Raw genomic sequence first — 22,092 nt, forward strand, 5'->3', positions numbered from 1 at the left:
GCAGATGTTCTACGATGCATAAGTGCAAACTACAAAGTTAATCTAACAATTATTTAAGTTTATCTTATTACCATTACAACCTGTTTAATATCTGTGCTGTCATTTGGATTGGAATGCACTCTTACTCATTGAAAATAAAATAAAACAATGAAAAAATAGACCTAATACATTTATCAATAGTTGATTTCCATGTATTCACATTTAGCTTAATGTGCTTAATGTAAGTGTAGACGTTGAAGTTGCACATCACACTCCACTAGATGGCAGCCGTGTGCCATGTTTTATCACTGTGGAACCAAGGTTTGAGAGAGAAATCTCAAACTAGATGGTAAATACACATTCATGGATTGGCAGATGCTTGTATCTGAAGCTAATTGCATTGCAGTTAAACATTTTATAAGATTCAAACCAGTGGCATTACTGTTAATGGTGCCATGCTATAGCAGTATAGTTAGGGTGACCATATGTTTGGCCAGGATTTCGAGATCGCCCAAAATGCCCGGGATTCGGCTTTTGCTTTCTACAGTCACCATTCATTATGTTTACATTATTACATTATTTGACACTGACACGTACGTGCCAGCTTTGCAGGTCATGCATTCTGCTTCACACGGATCCCGATCGAGACGAAAACACAGGAATTTTCTTAGCAATGCTAAAACGCACATCAACCGATCACTTGTTTAGCGTTCATGTAAACACTACATTCAGATTCACCAATCGGAATTAATTCAGTCCTATTGAATCAAAAGGTGTGCATGTAAACAAAATGAATGGCGACGAGAAAGCAAAAGCCGAATCCCGGATATTTTGGGCGATCTCGAAATCCCGGCCGGACATGTCCTGGAAAAAGAGGACGTATGGTCACCCTAAGTATAGTAAGTACAGCTAAAGGAAGACAGGGCATGAGTGGCATGGAATTCAAAAGCTTAAGTTAAATCACATGTAAATAATAATAATAATAATCTTTGTGTGTGCACAGTATGCCTATACCTGTTTGCCCTCGAGCTCAATATGCTTCAGCTCCCAGAAGCAGCGCATGGTCTCAACCCTCTCCAGATAGTGGAAAAAGGCCAGTTTTCCCAAATGTATGCTGGCCTGTTTGAATGGAGCAGATTCATCTGGAGTCTCTGTGAGCAGGGTCACTTCAGTCACTGGCCTCTCGTGGCTTGGTTGCTTTTTAGGGCTAGATGCGTAAAAAGAAAGTTGCAATGAATTAGTTCATCAGTAAAATTCTGCAGCAGGAAGTGAACGTACTCAATTCCAAATAAAGAAATTAAAAAGCATTCATATGTTGTTGATATTATTATATCTTGTTCTTACGCTAGTTGTTAGACATGAGCCATGATGAAAACTGTAATTGTAGCCTACAATACTTTCTGTTGTTTAAAATAAAATCATCAAAGCAGACAACAAGAAGACAGTCATGCAGGAGACCCCCGACACCAAATTTTCTATAGCCTATTGTAATTATTATGTTCACAACTTGTAATAATTACTTTCATGAGCTCATTCCTTCCTAAAATGAATACATGATGTTAACTAAATGCATGGTTTGTATCATCTTAGAACTGTACATTTCTGACATAGGCCTATGGACATTACTTTGACACAGGTCACCTCTGATAAAAGATTACTCTAAATTGTAATGTAGTAGACACATGTGTTTTCTGTAAAGCTGCTTTGAAACAATGTATTGTGAAAAGCGCTATACAAATACATGAATTAAATTGTTTTTAATCAGATATTATAACTTAGCCTAATTGCTTATGGTTATTAAAACATGACTAGACATGCATTTGTAGGGTTTAAAAATTTGTAGGGATTTTTTTTTTTTTCATCAAAAAAATATTTCCTAAAATTGCAACATAATTTAATTGCAACTTGTCACATGGCTTATATAACGTTAATTGATATACGTGTTGTTTTACATCATAATGTTGACATATGAGTAGGCTACGTTAATTTAAATTTCTTCCGGCAAGTCTACACCGTTTCCAGCTCACAAGAGCCATTTCATTATGAATCGAAGTAAAACACACACCCGTGCAGTGTGTTTGTTTCGCGAATGAAGAGCGACGTTCTAAATTCCAACTTCGAACTTCACGTGGAACTTCAGTGGAAGTGGAACTCAAGTTAACTTTGCTGTCACTACAGAATCTCGCGAGACGAGATTTCATTCTCCCGCGTCACAATAATCTCTCGGAAGAGCGCTCTATCTCTACATGTGGGTGAATGTCAACAAGAAAGGCGCGACAGGCGATTTACACACCATATTCGGGGAATACGCAGAGGAGTTCAGTGTGGGCATGGCGGAGAATGCGTCAGATGATCGTGTCGTGAAGTGTCCGGTTTGCGCGTGTGACTTTGACCCGGGCAGAATTAATGCGCACTTGGATGAGTGTTTACAGGGCAATGATGCTCATCATCAAACATCTGGACCACCCTCCAAAAAACCCCGCACTGGCACTACTGACACCCGCCCTTCTGCAGTGTTCTCCGTGTTTCAACCCAGATCTAAAGCGACTGATCACCAGAAACAGAAGCCCGCCTCTTTGGGCACAGAGAGTCACGCTACAGAAGTGTCCATCAGTCCAGACGTGAAACCTGAGAGTCCAGACGCACCCGCTGCATCTTCACCCAGAGCATTACGTCTGAATAATGACAAACCCCTGGCAGAGGTCCTGAGACCCAGCACCCTGGAGGAGTATTTCGGGCAGAATAAACTGCTGGGAGAGCAGACCCTGCTGAGACCCCTGCTTCTGTCACAGGACATCCCATCTCTGATACTCTGGGGGCCGCCAGGCTGTGGAAAGGTCTCTGGTTTGTGGTTAATTCACCCATTTGCACTAGATATACCTTCAAGTGTTAGGCTCTATCAAAGTCACCATGAAATCAGAATGGATAATTCTTATGTATTATGAAATATTGCAGTATTTATTATCAGTTTTTTATCCGTGCACACATCATTATAATTGTATTGTTTTTTTGTTAAAACTTTTATTCATGTGCCCTCATAATCTTTATTCAAAATAACTTTGCCTTCCACTTTCAGCTTCATCCCGTCACTCGCATGAGATCACGGCAATAGCAGACAACAACGATCACATACATTTCCCATAGACAAAACCTAATTTTTTTGTTTTCTCATAAGCTTTTTCCCAATTGGGAAGCAAAATCGCAACTTTAATTTCATGCTGACTTTAAGGGAGATACTCACAAACGTGTGGTATCGAATACATAAAACATATCATCAAGTAAGACATCTTGTTTTTAATGTGTTTCAAAAGTCCTTTATCCTGGTCTCTGAGACTCCAGATATAGATATATGTTAATGAATGTTACAGACTGATTGTTTACTTCGTTAACCCTCAAAAAATAATTTTAACAGCTTGAAAATATGCCAAAGAATAGTTCACCGGAAGATGACAATTCTGTCACCATTTATGTAAGTGTCATGATGTTCCAATCCTGTATGGATTTATTTCTCCAGCGGAACACAAAATAATAATATATATATATTTTTCCGTTTCCCATTTTTCAGAATTCTTTTGTGTTCCACAAACAAAAGACTTGCCCAAAATGATGTAGAATTGAACATTTTTGGCTGAACTCTACATTTTAAATATCAGGCCGATCCTTCGTTATATTTCCAAAAAATTTAATTTTCAAATATTTGCATTTATCAAAAAATAAATTAGGCTTTTTACACACAATTTTGTTTTTACATTTCTAATTATTTCTCCAAAATGTTACATGCATGTCACATTTTTGTCATGTCATTGTTATTAAAGTCACTTTTCATTTTCAGATTCTTTAATCTGGAATTTTATAGGAATTATTCCGTACGTGAAATACTGCCTCGGTGATTCATGTCACACCAGAGGGAATGATGCTTTCTTGGCCTTGTCATTTCATTCTGCTCACTGTTTGATATCTGACTGCAATGCAACCTTTCCATTCCCTGTTTAGTGTCTTTGTTGTGGATGGAAACACTGTATGCTGCCTAGTTGTGATGGTCTTATGTTTAAGAATATTGCACGTGATAGTCACTATATGTGATATAACAGTATCAGTTACGCATAATTCCCCCAAACAGTCTCATTACAGTGACACTCTTAAAGGTTCTTCATTTGCATTGATGGTTCCATGAAGAACACACATGGAACCTTCTCATTGCACTAAAGGTTTTTTGGATTATTAAAATGGTCTTCATAATAATAATAAAAAAAAGGTTCTTCTAATGCATTGCAACCAAAACCCCCTTTTTGAACCTTTATATTTATGGCCCTGTTTACAGCTGGTATTAAGATGTGTTTGGTCGATCGGATCACATGTGGACGACACTAAATACAGGTGCAAATGGTGTCTAATGCATTTTGAGCTTGTCCACTTTCCACCACTTCCAGAGGAAGTTGAAAACACATGTGTTCAAACAGCCACTAAAGACCGTCTTCTCTCCGTCTACTGACCTCATGAGTAACATTATGGGAAGAGCTCGAGCCAGACGGGATTTAAACTTTGTCGGCTGGAGACCCAAGTTTGGTTTAAAGGTGAAAAATGTACCAAGCACAATGTTCTCTCACCATTCCTGATTTCTAACACACACTCACAGCGTTCGGCTGGTCTTGTGTCTGTCAGAGCAGAAACTAAAGCTGATGCTCTCTGTGTGTTTTTCCGTTGTCTCCGGGTGCGTTCATATATCCATAATATGGATTAAAACACCTTTTTTAAATGGGAATGTGTCTCCCTCGTCTACTTCTGATCCGATCGACCAAAACACATCTTAATACCAGGTGTAAACAGAGCCTGAGAGTTTATAAAAAGTCATGTGTGTCAATGTTTTGGCCATAATAGAGCGTTTAATGTCTTCTATACAGTAAAGATCTTTTGTAGAAGGTTGACGTGAGCTTATTTCAGTTCCATTATTACGATTAGAATAATTGATTTTGGTCAAAAGTAATGACATTTGAGATATGACAACGTGAATGTCATTGGTTTCATTTGAGCTAGTTGACCCAATTGTATGCTATTCTGAAGTGACGTGTTAAGACGTGTGAAAAGGGTCACATTAGCTGTTGACAGGTGCATGTGCTAGAGTAATGTCCCTAGGGGTCAGTCAGTGAACATACTACTCTGAAAAGATAGTGGTGGGACAGGATGATTTTCATTACTGCATTATAGTAATGAGAATGTAATGTGCTTGAATGTCATTTCTGTTTATTTCCCTTTAGATTTTTGAGTGGCTCAGACACTTCTTTGTGACGTTCACCCTGTCATTATCATGCCTTCAGTACTTGTATGGATGTCGAGACTCTTTTCAGTGTAGACTAGAAGCTTATTTTCGATTGCTGTGATGGATAGTTCACTTTGTGATGTGTAATGGAAAACTGACTTGGGGGATTCAGAAACGGGGACCTTCCTGTGTCCACTATCTGGTTTCACTCATTTATTTTTGGTATTTTATAGATTGTCACATGGATCTACAGCAGAGCCAGTGTCACATGTTGGGGGTCTGTTCCCCTCTACTTGAGTTCGCTCATGTCAAATTTTGTCTTTCTCAACTATTTCAAATGGAAGTGATACGTTGCAAACAACAAACGTATTGGAACTTGATCTTGAGTCAAAAGTGATCACATTTGATGCAATCATGAGAAGATTCTTGTAAATATCACAACCCCATCCTGTTTGTTGTTCACAGACCACCCTGGCCCATATTATTGCCAGTTCTGTAAAGAAGAAAGGTACAGGACGCTTTGTGACGCTCTCCGCCACCAGCGCGTCAACCAGTGATGTGCGTGAGGTCATCAAACAGGCCCAGAACGAGCTTCGTCTGTGCAAGAGAAAGACCGTTCTGTTCATCGACGAGATACATCGCTTCAACAAATCCCAGCAGGTCAGTTACCTTACATTAGAGAGACAGTATTTGGATGCTAAAGCCATAGAATTTATGAATGTCAGCACATTAGTGCACATTAGACATTTGTGCCATTTTGTGGTTGTAAAACATTAGTGGGACATGATGATAGTTCGTGTAATTCTCTAGGACACCTGAGGAGAACTGACTTCATACGGTACATCCATAAAAAACCCCAGAACGTCAGCTGATTCCTCATAGCATTTTAGATACAGACACTGGATTTGAAATTCAGATGTTTTTGCGTGCAGCTCTCCAAGTACGATTCGATACTATCACGATACTTGGGTGCCAATACAATATGTATTGGGATAAAAAATAATAATAAAAAAAATCAAGAATTGCGATCCTACAAGTAATGCGATTTCGATATTGCAATATATTTTTTAACACTAGACCATCGGGAAAAGTTGAATCATACACTTATACAGACTGTGCATGATGTATAAGATGAGTCATATTTACAAAAACAATTCATCACATCTTTTTTTCTGACTTTTCTTTCAGAAGCGTCATACAGTACAAAAGCGAAACAATGTAATCGATAAATGTTATTTTAAGTGCCAAGTTTCTATCAAAAGCTGATTTTGATTGCTATCGTAGACATCAGTGTTCATATTTGAACTTTAAACTATTGCATCACAGAAATAATGATACTATGAGGTTGAAAAGACTGTTTGTGAAGCTGTTTCATGACGACTCTCTCCGGGTCAGCGGCAGCGCCAACACAGCTTTGAATGTTGCGATATGATTTTGTCAAAGTTTAATAGACTGACGAATTGAAAGATCACGTGAGTGTTTGAATCGAGATCAGTCTTTTTTAGAGATGAATCGTGCAGCTCTACTGTCTTATCTCTCTCTCAGCATTTGAGCAGCGCGAGGGCTTTTCAGTGTGTTCAGTTTCACGTCGCTTCCACGCGTCCACTTGAAAGGAATATTACGTCACTCATAGATAACGACACATTTCACTGTTGAAACGAAAGTGGCTAACTTCTGTCAACCTCGTCTACAAGCAAGGACAAAAATAAAGTAATTGAATTTGAATTAATATCGATTCTGGAATAAAAAAATCTATCTTAGAATAAAAAAAAATAAAAAAAGTTGCGATAGCTAGGTGAATCGATTTTTTTTCTCCCAGCCCTATTGTGTAGGTACAGCTAGCACATGATCACCCTGGAAACATGTTTATTTGTGTATGCCAGACAGCCAGTGCAGTTTATCCTTCACGACAGCGCCAGTGGCCTTAAAATAAACCCATAATTATATTTCTAAATGCAGCAGACAATATGCCAGGCATGGGGATACCCTTCTCATTCCTTCTTATTTAGCTTGGATTCAAAGAACCTGAAACATATCCCCCCCCCCCACAAAAAAAGGAGCGACATATATTTATACTGGAATGTATTGCGCCTCTTTATTGTGTGCTGCCAGAATACCAAAGTGCCTCATTGAGGCTCTCAAGCTGGAAACTATTAGACAGAAAATATGTGGTCAAAAGATGAGGTCAACAGGAAGATAAAGATAATTGTGTACCTCATCTGTGTCACCGAGTGCAAACCTGTCCAGTTAATCAGACAAATAGCTTCTTTCAATACAACCATCTTACTTGACTACAATGCGAAGTCTGCATGGGGAAATCTTTTGCTCTGAAGTGAAATTCCAGAACGCACGGAAATGACTTGATTTCCGACCTTAACAATTTGCTGAAAAAGTCTAAATATTGACCGCACCTTGATGCAGTGTTGAGTTCTGCAGAATTCATTAAGGCCGTTTTCTCACCTCGCTTGTGATGACGAAGCAATCAGACCCAACACACCATTGAGCTGAGCGGTATTATAATTCATAATGGGAAATTTGTTCCATAAAAAGCAGCAGTGTCATATTCTCTGGGTGAGCACATTAGTTTTCATGGTTGAAAACCAATGAGCGCCTCTTCATCTTAAAATGTCATGTAATTGCACTCCTCCGAAATCAGTGTATTGCAACAATCCAGACCAAGCCTTGATTCCCACTCTATACCTCAGTTTGAGAGGGTATAAATGCTTCTGTACGTTTGTACAAGTGAGTGTAACGACAGCTAAAGCCACAATAAACCCTTGTCAATCCATCATGATGATGAGGAACATAAACAGGTGCACTCTGACCAATGAAAGCACAGTTTTACCTGCGTCACCTGCATGGACACATTTTGGTGCTCTTTGAAATGCTGCCCTGTAAAAGCGAACCAAACCAAGAAGAAAATGCAACTGAAAACAGGTCTGAAACAGTGTTGTCAATCAGAGGCGTTTACGATTCCGCTCAAAGCGTCACATTTTTAACATTTCAGTAGCAACTTGGTACCGAAGTTGGCACTTTTTTTCAGACTAGTGTTGTCAAGTTTTAGCCTATTTAAAAAGAAAAATGTAGCTTTTCTAAGACAAAGATGCTTCTAGAACTGACTCACCTTTGATATTTAGCCATTTTTTGGGAATGCTTGGTATCTTCTCTTTCCCCACAATGTTACCTTACTTCAATATTCCTCTTCCCGTTCTGGCATCAGGACACCTTTCTGCCTCACGTGGAGTGTGGGACGATCACTCTTATTGGGGCCACCACGGAGAACCCGTCCTTCCAGGTCAACAGCGCGCTGCTGAGTCGGTGCAGGGTTCTGGTGCTGGAAAGGTTGTCGGTGGAAGCGATGGGCTTGATCCTGCGTCGGGCTGTAGACTTCCTCGGACTGCAGGTGTTGAATGGGGATGCAGTGGAACGGGACACTTCGGAGATCTGCTCAGAGTAAGTGTCAGTTGTGCTCGTTATCACAGTGTATCACCCGAAACAGAGATGGCTCTTCCACCCACCTTAATGCCTCATTTTGATGATTTATTGGCTTGTTAGTCATTGGGATTGGTAAGTAGGACAGTTGTCTCTAACCCTGACCTCAAGTGTACCAGCTATGAACTGCTCCGGATCAGGTTTTAGGGCCCTTAGGAGTCATGGAAGCGTCTGCCGTAAACACAAACGCTAGGAGCCGGTGTTGAGTTTCAATGAACCGAATGTTCTCATTGTTTTATGAGACTCAGTCTGAAGAGCAATCTGTGACTTGGATCTTATGGATGAGTATAAAACATTTGATGAGTAGGACCACTAGTGTAGAAACGGAAAGATCTGAAGATGTTTAATGACAGCTACGTAGTATTGTTTAATTGTTGTTATATCCCACGAAAACTCTCCAGATTCAGCTGGTTTCAAGCCTAAGAACAACCCTACGTAATCTGCAGCATACTGATTTATTGACCTATTGCTTTATTAGTCAAGTTCAATGCAGCTTAATAGAAAATCATGATGATATGGATATTATAAACATTAACATCATGATTTTCTATCCATGCTTTATAGTTCGGGCAGGTTATGATTCATAAATTATGTTCTATCACTTTGCATGGCATCGCTGTTAGAGCCCTTTCCCTTAAAGGAGCCGCAAGCAATAGCAAAACAAGACGCAAGGAGGGTCGCACACTGAGAGAAACGACTACGGCAGCTGTGACTGCTCAAACTCATACCGCACCACAGCGTCACTCACACTGTTTTCCATTAAGATACAACAATTTAGGACAAATATATGTACGTACTGATTTCACCATAGGAGACTGTGTATCATGCATTTTTCAGTAACAGGTTTGTTTTTGTGGCTTGAATAAATATGTTTCATTTAGAGAAATAATATGGATTACACTTTTTCTCTCTGTTTGCGCTATTTTTCCCCCCAAATACCTTAATTCAAACTCCCTGACGCCACTTTATTCATTCTTGAAGTGAGCTTTTGCCTATATTGTGATTAGATTCACTGTTTTGGACTGCCTCCTTGAGCTTGAGAATGTGCCATAAGCCTGTGAGATGTCCTAGAAGACCATTAAGAGGCCACTATATCCAACCTGTCCAAGACTTTTGTAATGGGCAAAAAGTCTTTATTGCTCCGTGCATGTGAACTCATGGCAACTATGAGAGAAGTCACAGAGTTTTTGTTTCCATTTTATTTTATTTAAATGGTATCCGCAAACAGTAATTGAATGTCGTAAAGCTGAAAGCAATACAATTAATCAGAATAAGATTTAATAATTAAATATATAGTAGCCCTGCATGCCAAGTCAGATTTTTATTTTTTGTTAACTTGCATGTATGGACGGACGCTGTCACAAATGCGGGTAAGATGAGATCTGAGTTGTGCTCCAGTTAAACATTAGGGCAAAGATCCAGACTCTCTCTCTCTCGTCTGGTCTCGTCTCGTAGGACGCTCTGTTCTTGCGCTCGGCCAATATTATAATGTTAGAACTGTCAGAACTGAAAAGAAACCAGCGCAGCAGTTCATTAATGATTATGGGTGTTACAGTCCCTTCCTTCACCCATGCTGGTGTATGGTTTAAGGACAGACAGCTTTGAGACACAGTTATTATGTGTTAAGTGGTAATAACGAAAACAAAGTAAAAATAGAAAAAAAAAAATAGCAATGTCTCAGATCCTAAGTTGCAACATGCTTAATTAAATAGATTTTCACATTTTCTGACTCCACCATCACTGGAGCCAGGGCTTTGCTATGTCGTTTCAGTGGGGATTTGGGTTGTTTGGTTTGTTTTTGCTTCCTGGCCTGCATTAAAAGTGGTTTGGAATTTGGAAAAGCCACTGATAAGTTAACAGAGCTTGACAACACAGCGAGTAAATGCAAATGTGTTTTCACTTGTTTGAATTTTAGCAATTCCTATTCTGCTTATCAATTTCAATTCTTATTGTTTCCCAGTTTCGATTCCAGTAAGGTAAAAACATTGTCAAACATGTATATTAAACATATTTATTCTGTGTCTTTTGGAAACATTTGTTGCAGCTGATTTTCATGAACAAAAATCAGCAGCCTAAAGAACACTCACATTTTCCTATGGTTTTAACATAAATACCACAACTAAAACAACTGGACTAACTAATATAAATGTCAGAGATTAATAAAGACAAGTAAACCATAATAATAAGAAGAAATAAACAAATTTGCAATTGCACAAATAAAAACAACTGAACAAAGTTCAGGTACAGAAATTGAAATCAAACGTAAACTAAATCTTTATTAAAGTGACAAAAGTTATTCAGTCAAGATCAGTGAGTGAGATTATTTTTCTTTTGTTCTTTGATTAACATTAAAGGGATAACTGTCTGGTTACCGACATTCTTCAAAATATCTTCTAGTGTGCTCAGCAGAAGAAAGAAATTCATACAGGTTTGAAACAACTTGAGGAACAACTATTAATTTAATGACATAGATGGCAGCAGGTTTATTAGGCCTCTGTCACTTTAAGAGCCCATGCAGGATCCAATCTACTGTTGCATATGTGTTTTTTTCTCAACTGTTTGCATTCACTTAAGACATAACTGACTGTGTTTATAAAGATATTTTGACAATTTTGTGTGTATTTGTACGTTCAAGAGCAAGAAGACGCAGACAAGAACTCAATTCAGTATCGTGTTCTATAGGAGAAGCGGCTCACCACACAGCGCAAGTGCCGAATCGAGTTTTCTTTGTCGTCGTCTTGCACTTGAAAATGGTTTGAAATCACATTAAAATGTATCCGATTTCAGAATTGGAATTGATTTTCGATTCCCAACCCTAGTTTTCACCTTTTTCTTATTGATACTGTGATAAAAACCATTGTACCTTTGAGCAAACCACTTTACCTCCAGAAAGACTGGAGTGAATGTAGGTTCTTAGAAGCACTGACTCAGTATTCCAAACAATTGATAATGCAAATCTGCACACAGTTAATTGAGATGAATGACTGTGAAGAATATTAATATATTACATAATAATTGAGCTTAGTTATGTGTTCCTTAAGTGATTTCCAAGGTGTCTTTTGGAAAGATTTCGTTTAGGGATAGTCTGTCCATTCATTTAAAAAAAAAAAAAAAAAAATCTATCATTTCACCCTCATGTTGTTCCACACCTGTATGACTGTCTTCTGTGGAGGGAAGTGCCTCTTCAGAAGACGTCGATTAAACCGCTCGATTCATATGGATTACTTTTTGCAAAGTCTTTTTAAAGCTTGAAAATGTTGAAATGAAAAGGGTTGGTAAACACTGGTTTGTTAAAGAGGCCTGAACTCAGTGTGCTGTTTGTCTTCAGATCTCAGGTGTGTGTTGAGCAGAAAGCCCTGGACACTGTGGCGCACCTGTGTGATGGGGATGCCCGAGCCGCTCTCAACGGCCTTCAGCTGGCGGTGCAGGCGTGTGTTGTCCAGGCACGCGCGGCTTCCTCCAAACCCAACGGCGGCCCTCAGCAGATAATCGTGCGTGAGCAACACATTAAAGAGGGCCTTCAGAGATCGCACATTCTTTATGACAAAGCAGGTATGGCCGGTTTGCACTGAAGACACTAATGCAATTATTGTGGCTAAACTAACCTGTAACAAAAGATGTCCAGTTGTTGCACTTCCACGAATTAGGCTACCACAAATGTGCAACCGTTTCCCATTGTGGTGTTGCTTTTAGGGTCTTGAATTTGTGTCATATATGTTTAAGCTTATTAAAGTATTTTGTCATTAGTGTTGTAAAGTTTTCTTTGTTCGAAGCAGAGACCAGTGAGACAGTCGGGATCGCGTTCAACAGAAGTTATTCTTTATTGAGAACTCCGCCATACGCGGCTGTAGAAACGTCCAACATGATCTAACTCTAATACAGTATGCATTGTAGTTATATACATTCCAAGGGGGAGGGATTACATAGAGGTGGAGACTCTGAACAAAGCATGCAAATGAAGTAGGAACACACCCTACTCTGAGTCCAATTGAATCAGCATAACTATTCACATGCTGATACTGGCCAGGAGCTCCAATTCCAAGAGCCATCCCAGAGCCGTTAAAGACAAAAGGTGAAAGTCAATCAACCTAACGATTCAACGTATGGGCTCCGAAAGGTGAGAATCAAGTGATCTGATTCATTTAAAACACAATAGAGAAAACAGGTCTGGCAGGAACGGAGACTCTTTGCTGGAGACTCAATAAATCAGTCTACTAAACTTTATCAGTTTAGATACTATTGCAGTGGAAAAACTAAATTAAACATTTAATAAAAATGTAATCCAACACTTCCCCCTTTGAGAGTTCTAATAACTCTCACAAAAATACAAATTTATACACTTAAAAGTTAATTCGTGTAAGTTACAGGCACGTATAACTTATTCTGTGTTGTGTCCTTGATTTACATGAGTGTCATAGTTCTTCTCAAAACCATAACTGTTGACACCTGCGACGCAGGGTGTAAAATGTCATATAAACTACATGATTACACAGAAAACCATGTAGCATAAGAGTGGAAGTCTTGAAAGTCCATGGCGCCTGAATAGCTGTGAAGTCTGTTTCCTGTAGAGTCCATTTGTCACGTAGAGTCGCTCTGATGACTTGTCCCTCATGAGGCTTGTTCATGGAAATCTGAGGTGATGTTTTATACCAGGATGCCGCTTGTGAAGACATCATGGCATACACACATACCTGTAACACAATAAAACAAAGAAACGGCAGACCAGCAGTATTCATGCATGGACTTCCTTCTTCCATAAGTCGCACATGTTCTGTGTTGATTTTCTGTAATTGCATGTTGACACAGAAACGAACATGCGATTAGGGTCCGTGAAGTCTCTGCGCTGTGTATTTTTTTCTTTTTCTTTTATGGTTGGAACTCATTTTCTCGTGAACAAGTTTCTGAACCATGAAGAATTATCTTCAGTCATCTGGTGTGTAATTTTGTTGAAAGATCAAAATTGCTTGTTGGTTAACTTGACATTAGTGCAGCACTCATGTAATGGTGCAGGCTTGTAGTCTTGATCATGTCGATGGATGACTGAAGGTTTCGTATGTCTCTGCGTTGTGTATTTTTCTTCTGTGTTGGTTGGCTCGGCAGTGGGTCTAGTTGTTTTCTTGAGGTTGTGGCTTCATATGCAGGTGAGGAGGTCTTTGCATATGGGTCTCAGGAGAGCCATCAAGTGTTTATCTGCAAAGAGGAAGAAAGAAAACAAGAGACGACAGAGCAGTATTTGTCCAAACACTAGGGTTGTAGCAGTATTTGTTTAAACACTAGGGTTGTAGCATTTTCAGAGTCTGCTGTTGTTGTTTCATTCTTTCCCTATTTCTTAATTTATTTGACACCTATGGACCAGTGAGGTAAGGATGGACTAAATGGGGAAAGGCCTATGAGGTAGTGTCTTCACCCTGGGTTCACCCCCGAACGCCTGTTGCGTCAGTTCTTTCCAGGGCCCTCACTGAACCGTGTCCTATTCTGTCCCTGTGTTGTGTACACACTGTACAGTGTGTGAGAAAATTGGCACATTTTCATTCTCCAGTGAAACATCAGTCCTACTAGACATAATTAACAGAGGATGGTTGTCTGACTGCAATATTCTATGGCATAACATTTAAGGCTGTGAGTCTTACTTAACCAGGGTCCCCTAAAAGAAGGCTGAAACAGTCACTTTCCTTTTGTTCTATTAAACAAAAATCAGTCTTTCATCTTTGTTGTTGTTTCTGGGGAAATTAAGCACTCACAGCCCAAATGGTTAACACCTTATCAAGTTGCCCCACGAGTCTAACGAGGAGGGGAGGGGTTGCTTCAGAGTATCAAGCAGGCTAAGCAGAAGCTGAGTAACCTTATTTACATCTTTAAAGTTCTTTTTGCTTTTCCTACACTCATTTCCAAAATGTCCGTGCTTGCCACAGTAAGAACAACTGGCTTCTCTAGGACTTTTGCGTTTCTTTGGCTTCTCTGAGTTGACCTTAACAGAAACTGCTGCAATTCTTATTCTCTCTTTGACATCAGAATCTCTTTCCCAAATAGCTAAACTGTCCAAGTTGTCTTCCAGGGTTCTCGTACACCATGTGATGTTTAAGTAAGGCAACGCCTTTCTGTGTTCTGGCAAAAGACAATGAAACCATGTGCGAACCAAAGGGCCATTATCACCTAACACCTTCTCTGGCGTGTCAGCAATTCCGCTGTAAGCGGCAGCGGTCTGGCAAAATCTTTCTGTGTAATCACAAACAGTTTCCCCCTTCTTCTGTACCAAACTAGTGATCTTTGACCAGTCCACGTTCGGTCCAACAATGTTCGTTAACACTCTCAAAACTCCATCTCTCAATTCATCTTTTCTGGCATTTTGAAACTCAGAATTGTTTACAGCACTTTCAAAATCATTGAATTCTGACTCAGTCAAGATCTGTGATATTAGCTGAGTGACTTCAGCTAGAGACATATCGTAGAGCCGCATCTTTTTGGACAACTCTCTCCTAAACTCAGAAAAATTTCTTTGCACTGATGGCAAACTTTCAGCAATTCTCTCAATATCTTTAGGACATAAAGATGTTTTGACTGCTTGTGGCTGCAATATGGGGGTTGCAAATGAAACTGTATCAACACCTTTTCCCTGAGGCTTTTGTCTAGCTACGCACACTTCAACTGCATTTACATCTGCATTGACATTGCCCTCTATACTATCAAAAGACTGTAAATCAGGATAGCTTTCATCTGACTGTTGGTTTTCTGAGTCACATTTGGTTGAGGCCTTGAGGCCCACCGTTTTCGTGAAACAGGACACTTGAGTAAGCAATTGTTTGTTCTGTTCTTTCAACTTATCTATACAACGAGCTTGTTCTTGTACAATGGATAAACTAAATTCTCTGTGACAGAAGATAATGCCTTTGACACTGTTCTTGCGAATACTTTCTCCTAGTACCTTCTTACAATCTTCGATTGACCAAACTTTGACTGGATCAATGCCAAATTTCTTTGTTAAATTCAATCTGACTTCCTCAGTCACGATTGAGTCCATGTGCTCTGATAACAAAGACTTGAATTCACTATCTGTCCAAAAAGGTGTAATCTGTCTAGTACTTTTCCTAAACATTTTGTGAATTTCTGTTACCACAAACAAAACACTAAAAAAAAACTTCTCTCTACTGTCTTGCAAACAGAGGGTACAATCTTATTAGCACATGAGGCTAAATCTAATTCTAAAGCTAATTCTCTAGCTTACAGATAGGTCTTCTCTAGCAAGAGCATACACACAATATTAACATGTAACTGTTAATCTTCCCTGCCAACAACAGGGGGTAAATTTCATCTCTAAAAGAAAACTTTTTAGAGGCTTATCTTTAGTTAACCAAACTCCACAGCTGTTTGTTAACTACTTCTCTGAACGGTGCAGAGGAAAACATTTGTACTGGTCTGCATTGGTTCTTTTAATGGAGTGAAACTCACCGAGTCTTTCATTTGTAGAGAAAGATTCCGTCTGGAAAAATTCAGTCTTTGAGATCTTTTTGGAGCTTGAAGTTTTCAATCTGGATTCAGAAGATTCAGTCTGGAACTCAGTCAGCTTTGTTGAGATCTTTGAGCTTGAAGTTTCAAGATGCAGTTCTTTGAGCTTAAAATTCTTTGAGTTTCCTTCTTCTCCATCCGGGTCACAGGGCACCATCTGTTGTAAAGTTTTCTTTGTTCGAAGCAGAGACCAGTGAGACAGTCGGGATCGCGTTCAACAGAAGTTATTCTTTATTGAGAACTCCGCCATACGCGGCTGTAGAAACGTCCAACATGATCTAACTCTAATACAGTATGCATTGTAGTTATATACATTCCAAGGGGGAGGGATTACATAGAGGTGGAGACTCTGAACAAAGCATGCAAATGAAGTAGGAACACACCCTACTCTGAGTCCAATTGAATCAGCATAACTATTCACATGCTGATACTGGCCAGGAGCTCCAATTCCAAGAGCCATCCCAGAGCCGTTAAAGACAAAAGGTGAAAGTCAATCAACCTAACGATTCAACGTATGGGCTCCGAAAGGTGAGAATCAAGTGATCTGATTCATTTAAAACACAATAGAGAAAACAGGTCTGGCAGGAACGGAGACTCTTTGCTGGAGACTCAATAAATCAGTCTACTAAACTTTATCAGTTTAGATACTATTGCAGTGGAAAAACTAAATTAAACATTTAATAAAAATGTAATCCAACACTAGCTTATTAGTTTAGCAACATGCTGATGTAAACGTTTTATTTATAATAATTTTTATTTATTTATATATTTATAAGATATTTTGCATGCAGCTCACTATGTTTTTGAACTGTCAAAAAATATATTTGAATTTATTGATTTAATCCCTCAGGAATGTGTAGTTGCAAGAATTAATCCCAGATTATCCCTACATTACTTGCAATAGTTTTCAGAATTTTTCTGCACATTTTTATTAAAAATAATACATTCCAGGTAAGTGAGCGTTACTATGAAGGAATATATTCTAGGAATTTATAAACATGAAATGTATATCAATAGGACTGTTTCACGAGAGCGGTTGAGCATTTGTACTCCCATGTTTTGTCTTAAGTAAATTATTGCCAAAAACATCTATAATAATGGTAATTGTCCTCAGTCAGTGTGAATCACAGTTCACTCAGTCAGACATCACTTACTTAAGCTGGACTTTTTCTATCTTCTAGAAAAAAACTTTGTTGCATTATTTTCCTGTTATTTCTGTGAAGCTGCTTTGAAACAATCTGTATCGTAAAAAGCGCTATATAAATAAAGGTGACGACTTGAGTAAGTCATTGTAACTTTGTGTTCACAGAGTAATTATAGAGTTCATTGTTGTATGAACAGTCAGTGTTGAGCTTAACGTTTATACGTTTACTGCATATTGTCATAATGCACATAAATGTTTACAGGTAGTTGTACTCAAACTCTCACCGGCACACAATACACTGAGTCAGATCCACGGTTCACTAGACATGTAAACTCTGTGTCACACAGGTGAGGAGCACTATAACTGTATCTCAGCCCTGCACAAGTCAATGAGAGGATCTGAAACTAATGCTGCCCTCTATTGGCTGGGAAGGATGCTGGAGGGAGGTGAAGACCCCCTGTATGTGGCTCGCAGACTGGTCCGGTTTGCTAGTGAGGATATTGGTAAGTAGCTGGTCCTTTGTTTTCCAAAACCTGTGTTTTACCATAATAGTAACTTCATAATTAGTGTGTGATCCAAAAGTTAACATCTTGACAGACTGGATCTGTTGTGGACTCTTCTAAAGGTCTGGCGGACCCTGTGGCGCTCACTCAGGCTGTATCAGCGTTCCAGGCCTGTCACTTCATGGGCATGCCCGAATGTGAGGTACAACACAGACAAATACACTGCAGTTGCTGCTAGTGGTGGGAATCTTTAGGCACATCACCATTCGATCCAATTTAGATTCTGGGAGTCACAATCAGATACTAAAACAATTCTTGTTCTACATTAGTTTAACTACTTTTAACTGTTATTTAAGGGTGGTCTGATTGATCGGGCGCAGATCGTTATCAGCCGATAATAGCTTTATATAGTTTGATCAGTGGTCTCTATAAAGGCCGATCAGATGACAGAAAACTCGCAAGACAATTTCTCAATGCGCAGCTGAGATTGCTTCACTACTTTCAGCGGTCTGGCAGCTCTACCAGGTGAAAAGGACAATACATTTGCAATACCTTTGCAGAGATCAGAGACATTGCAACGACAGCAAGAAACTAGGGCTGTGCGATTTTAGTGCATTTCTTTTTCGGTGCACATTCGTTCCTCCCTACAAGCCCAAACTTAACGTCCAAATCAGCTAGACCAGTGATTGTCGTAAAATGCAGTCTGCTGTTGCTAAACTGCAGGGTGTGCATGATTAATAATAAGAGTTATTGAAACTGTGAAAGTGAGACTGTTCTCCAAGTGGCTTTCTGTGCACGCGCTCCGAGACAGAGTGGAAACCAGACAAGAAAAGTGAACCTTAAACTGTTAAATACACACAGAAATATGTATTTTACATAGACCCACACATAGTTGAATAAACAAATAAGGATTTTGCAGTGTGGATAATACTAATAGTAATTATAATGATATAAATTTCACAAGAAGTAGTAGAGAAGTTTTGTGATGTCACTTTGCATTTGCAGGTGATAGCATCTTTGTTTCCATACAGACGGAGTCTAGAGAACATGCGCTATAAGCGGGCGTAATGCAAGCTCACGTCCTCTCCAGATATGAAAAAAGGTATCAATGGGTCTGTCCAGTAACTAATGATGAACGTAAGGCGAACTGCAGAGTTTCATTTGCTCACGTGGTGTGGTGGACTTCTGACTTAAAGCAGTATGCAGTGACAAAACCGTGCTTTTAAAGGTATAGGCCTATTGTTTTTTTGTTTCTGTTTTAAATTTGGATAATCTGACTTGAAGCAGTGCATGCCGGTTAGAAATTTTGTCCGACTTGATACAGCGCCGACACCACGTGACTGTGACGTATGCCATCAAAGTACCGCGAGAGCAATTCGAGAGTAGCCGGAGAACTCAGCCAGCGCAGCTTCTCAAGAGCGGCTGCACTGGGCTGCAGGAGGACTGATGACGACACAGCTGTTCCACGATTGGCCGGATTCACCGCATGATAACGATCACGTGTGTTTCGTGTTTATTCGAACACCTTAGTTCCTCTAAAGTTCACAAATCAGTTTTTTATAACAGTAAACACTCTTTTCATGTCGTTGTCATGTTATATTGTGTCATGTTTATCAAATTAAAACTGCTTAAAAAACGTAGACTCCACTTCATTGATAGTATAGCTTATGTTGAACTTTATTCTTGTTCAAACAGACGCTGTATGAAGCAGTCTGCCTAAAGTATTGAATGAAAATGTCTCAGAAACATCTGTGTATTATTTGGCAAATATTGCATTTATTTCACTTCAGCTGTGGTAAAGTATGCAAACACTACGGGAACCAGAAAGTGTCCGACTTCACGTCTCCGTTTGCAGCTCCTCCCCGCCTGCACGCGGCTACTCTCGCCGATCGGTTGCATCCAGCCGCAGCCGATGTCGAACACACCTATTATATTCATATATCTTAAAACTTCTGGTTACATGAGCCTAAGCTTTTTTCAATAAAATCCAAGCAAAAGTTTATATCAGATCATTTTAGAATACAGTATAGGATGTACTGAATATTCTTTAGTTTTATGCAAAACAGAAATATGACATAACAGATCTCTGTTATATGGCCAAAAATAAATGCAAAATAAAAAGCTTTTTTGCATAGTTTTGTTTGACACATGAAACATTGTTAAAGTTATCTTACATGGTACATGATGTAACCTTGCTCTCACTCAAAATGTGTCCCCACATTAAGTCCTTGAATTTGAGGGTATTGGACCTGGAAAGACCTTGAATTTGAAGTTAACCAAGGTGTGGGAACCCTGTATATCTTGTATTTACGTTTACGTGCAATTGCAAGAAAAAAGTCAGATTTGCGAATTTATATTTCTCTTTTTTTCTCTCAGAATTGCTACTTTCTCACAAATGTGAGTTTATATCTCACAATTTGGACTTTATAACTCAACACAATTGCATCTCACACAATTGCGAGAAAAAGGGTGAGATTAAAAATTCGCAATTACAATTACTTTAAAAAAAAATTAATTTAGTGCAAGAAACAAGCTTCCATAAAGTTTATATATTGTTGAGGTAGTTTTTTGATATGCCTGATCTTTCTTACTAACTTTTCACCTTCAATCTCACCTACATCTCTTCTTGAATTATTTTAGGTCATTCTGGCCCAGTGTGTGGTTTATATGGCCAGAGCGCCCAAGTCTGTGGAGGTGTACAAGGCCTATAATAACGTCAAGGCCTGTCTGAGAAACCATCAGGGCCCGTTACCGCCCGTGCCCCTCCACCTACGCAACGCCCCCACCAAACTAATGAAGAATCTGGGCTATGCCAAAGGATACAAATATAACCCAGACTTCAATGGGCCAGTGGACCAAGATTACCTTCCTGAGGAACTTCATGGCATCAACTTTTTTACCTGGACGCCCTCCAATCGATGACTGTTCCCATATTGGCTGCTTGAGAAATGGACTTCTAAGTTTGCAGTCTTTTGCCTTCGTCATTGTTGTCGTGTCTTCCACTTCTTACAACGAGATTTCACAGAATCTTCAATAAATCTGCATTTTCTTATGCTGCTAATAATGGTTTAATATAATTAAAAATTTGAAATAAAAAAGTAGTAAATTGATTTGCGGTGTGTACTTTGATCTTAACACCTTTAACCTGATTATTTATTATTCTCAGGTTAGGTAAAGTAATTTGAGTCTGGCATAAATTATAAGCATTTTAAAATCACTTATAATTTGGTCATAAGACTTCTATGTGGTATGTTCTTATTAAAAGTCTTACAACACATAGAACACTTACATACATAGAACCCTCAGGCAGTTTTTGTAATCAATTACATTTATTTTAATTGGTTACTTTTCTTTATATAATAAACAAAAATGTAAAGGCAAATAAAACTTCATCATTAAAGTATAAAATACAATAATCACGTTTTGAATCAAAGTTGTAGTCAGCTCTGGGCTTCTTGTCTTCCGCTTGGGATTTCTTGTCCTCAGCTCTGGGCTTCTAGGCGTCAGGGGTACTGGCATATCAGTATCCAAAGAGGCAATCAGCTCATCAGTCTTTTATACTCCTGTTGTTTACCACAGGCGTTAGGTTCTAACCTTTTTGATTGACATAAGTTGTGACTTTTCAGAGTTTCCCAGAATCCTCCTCAAGGCCTCGCAGGTGCAAGCTGTCCACCTCTTCATGTCCGTGAACTCCAGTAAACTCAACCAAGATGGCTGATTTCCTTTTAAGGTTCTAGGAGTAGAACCACAGTTCTTTGTGTTCTTGAGCACACACACATACATAACGAACAATTACTTTACATCTATGCCAATACAATATAAGACAATTTTTACAAACAAAAATAAATAACATTGAATGCAATGCATTATATTCAATACTTTAGCTAAATATGTGTAACAAAAAGGCATCTACAATAAACAAGGAGGCAGGTAATTGCATTTTCTTGATATTATCCTATATTAAAACACCCCTTTCATGCAATTATCCTGACTCATTATCCTTCGTTCTCAGACATAGTTGTGGCACAAACTTAATCAAACTTTACACATAACATGGACATTTGTTCATCATTCTTAAATTCATTGGTTTGTTACACATTCATGTAATATTTCACCCAGTGTTGTTTTCTGTTTCCCATAACAAAAAATAATCAATTATATTTCCTATGTAATTATATTATAATTATTTATGTATCATCAAGGGGCAAAACTTT

General features: G+C 38.9%; 1 protein-coding gene across 2 annotated transcripts; it reads left to right on the forward strand.

The window, feature by feature from the left end:
• Nucleotides 1-2,170: 2,170 nt before the first annotated feature.
• wrnip1 (WRN helicase interacting protein 1) lies at nucleotides 2,171-20,988 on the forward strand. Of its 2 annotated transcripts, none has more exons than XR_014607294.1 (7): nucleotides 2,171-2,816; nucleotides 5,702-5,896; nucleotides 8,457-8,689; nucleotides 12,057-12,280; nucleotides 17,723-17,878; nucleotides 17,973-18,080; nucleotides 20,519-20,988. XR_014607294.1 is itself a non-coding variant. In XM_084120824.1 (7 exons), exons 1-7 carry the CDS (start codon nucleotides 2,226-2,228, stop codon nucleotides 20,798-20,800), a joined length of 1,761 nt encoding a protein of 586 aa, XP_083976950.1. In that variant the 5' UTR covers nucleotides 2,171-2,225; the 3' UTR covers nucleotides 20,801-20,988. The 2 variants fall into 2 exon arrangements, 1 of the variants encoding a protein (XP_083976950.1); XM_084120824.1 differs by having other exon boundaries at nucleotides 18,001-18,080.
• Nucleotides 20,989-22,092: the final 1,104 nt, after the last annotated feature.

Source organism: Abramis brama (genome assembly GCF_963993115.1).
Source record: "Abramis brama genome assembly, chromosome: 7".
Classification (NCBI taxonomy): Eukaryota; Metazoa; Chordata; class Actinopteri; order Cypriniformes; family Leuciscidae; genus Abramis; species Abramis brama.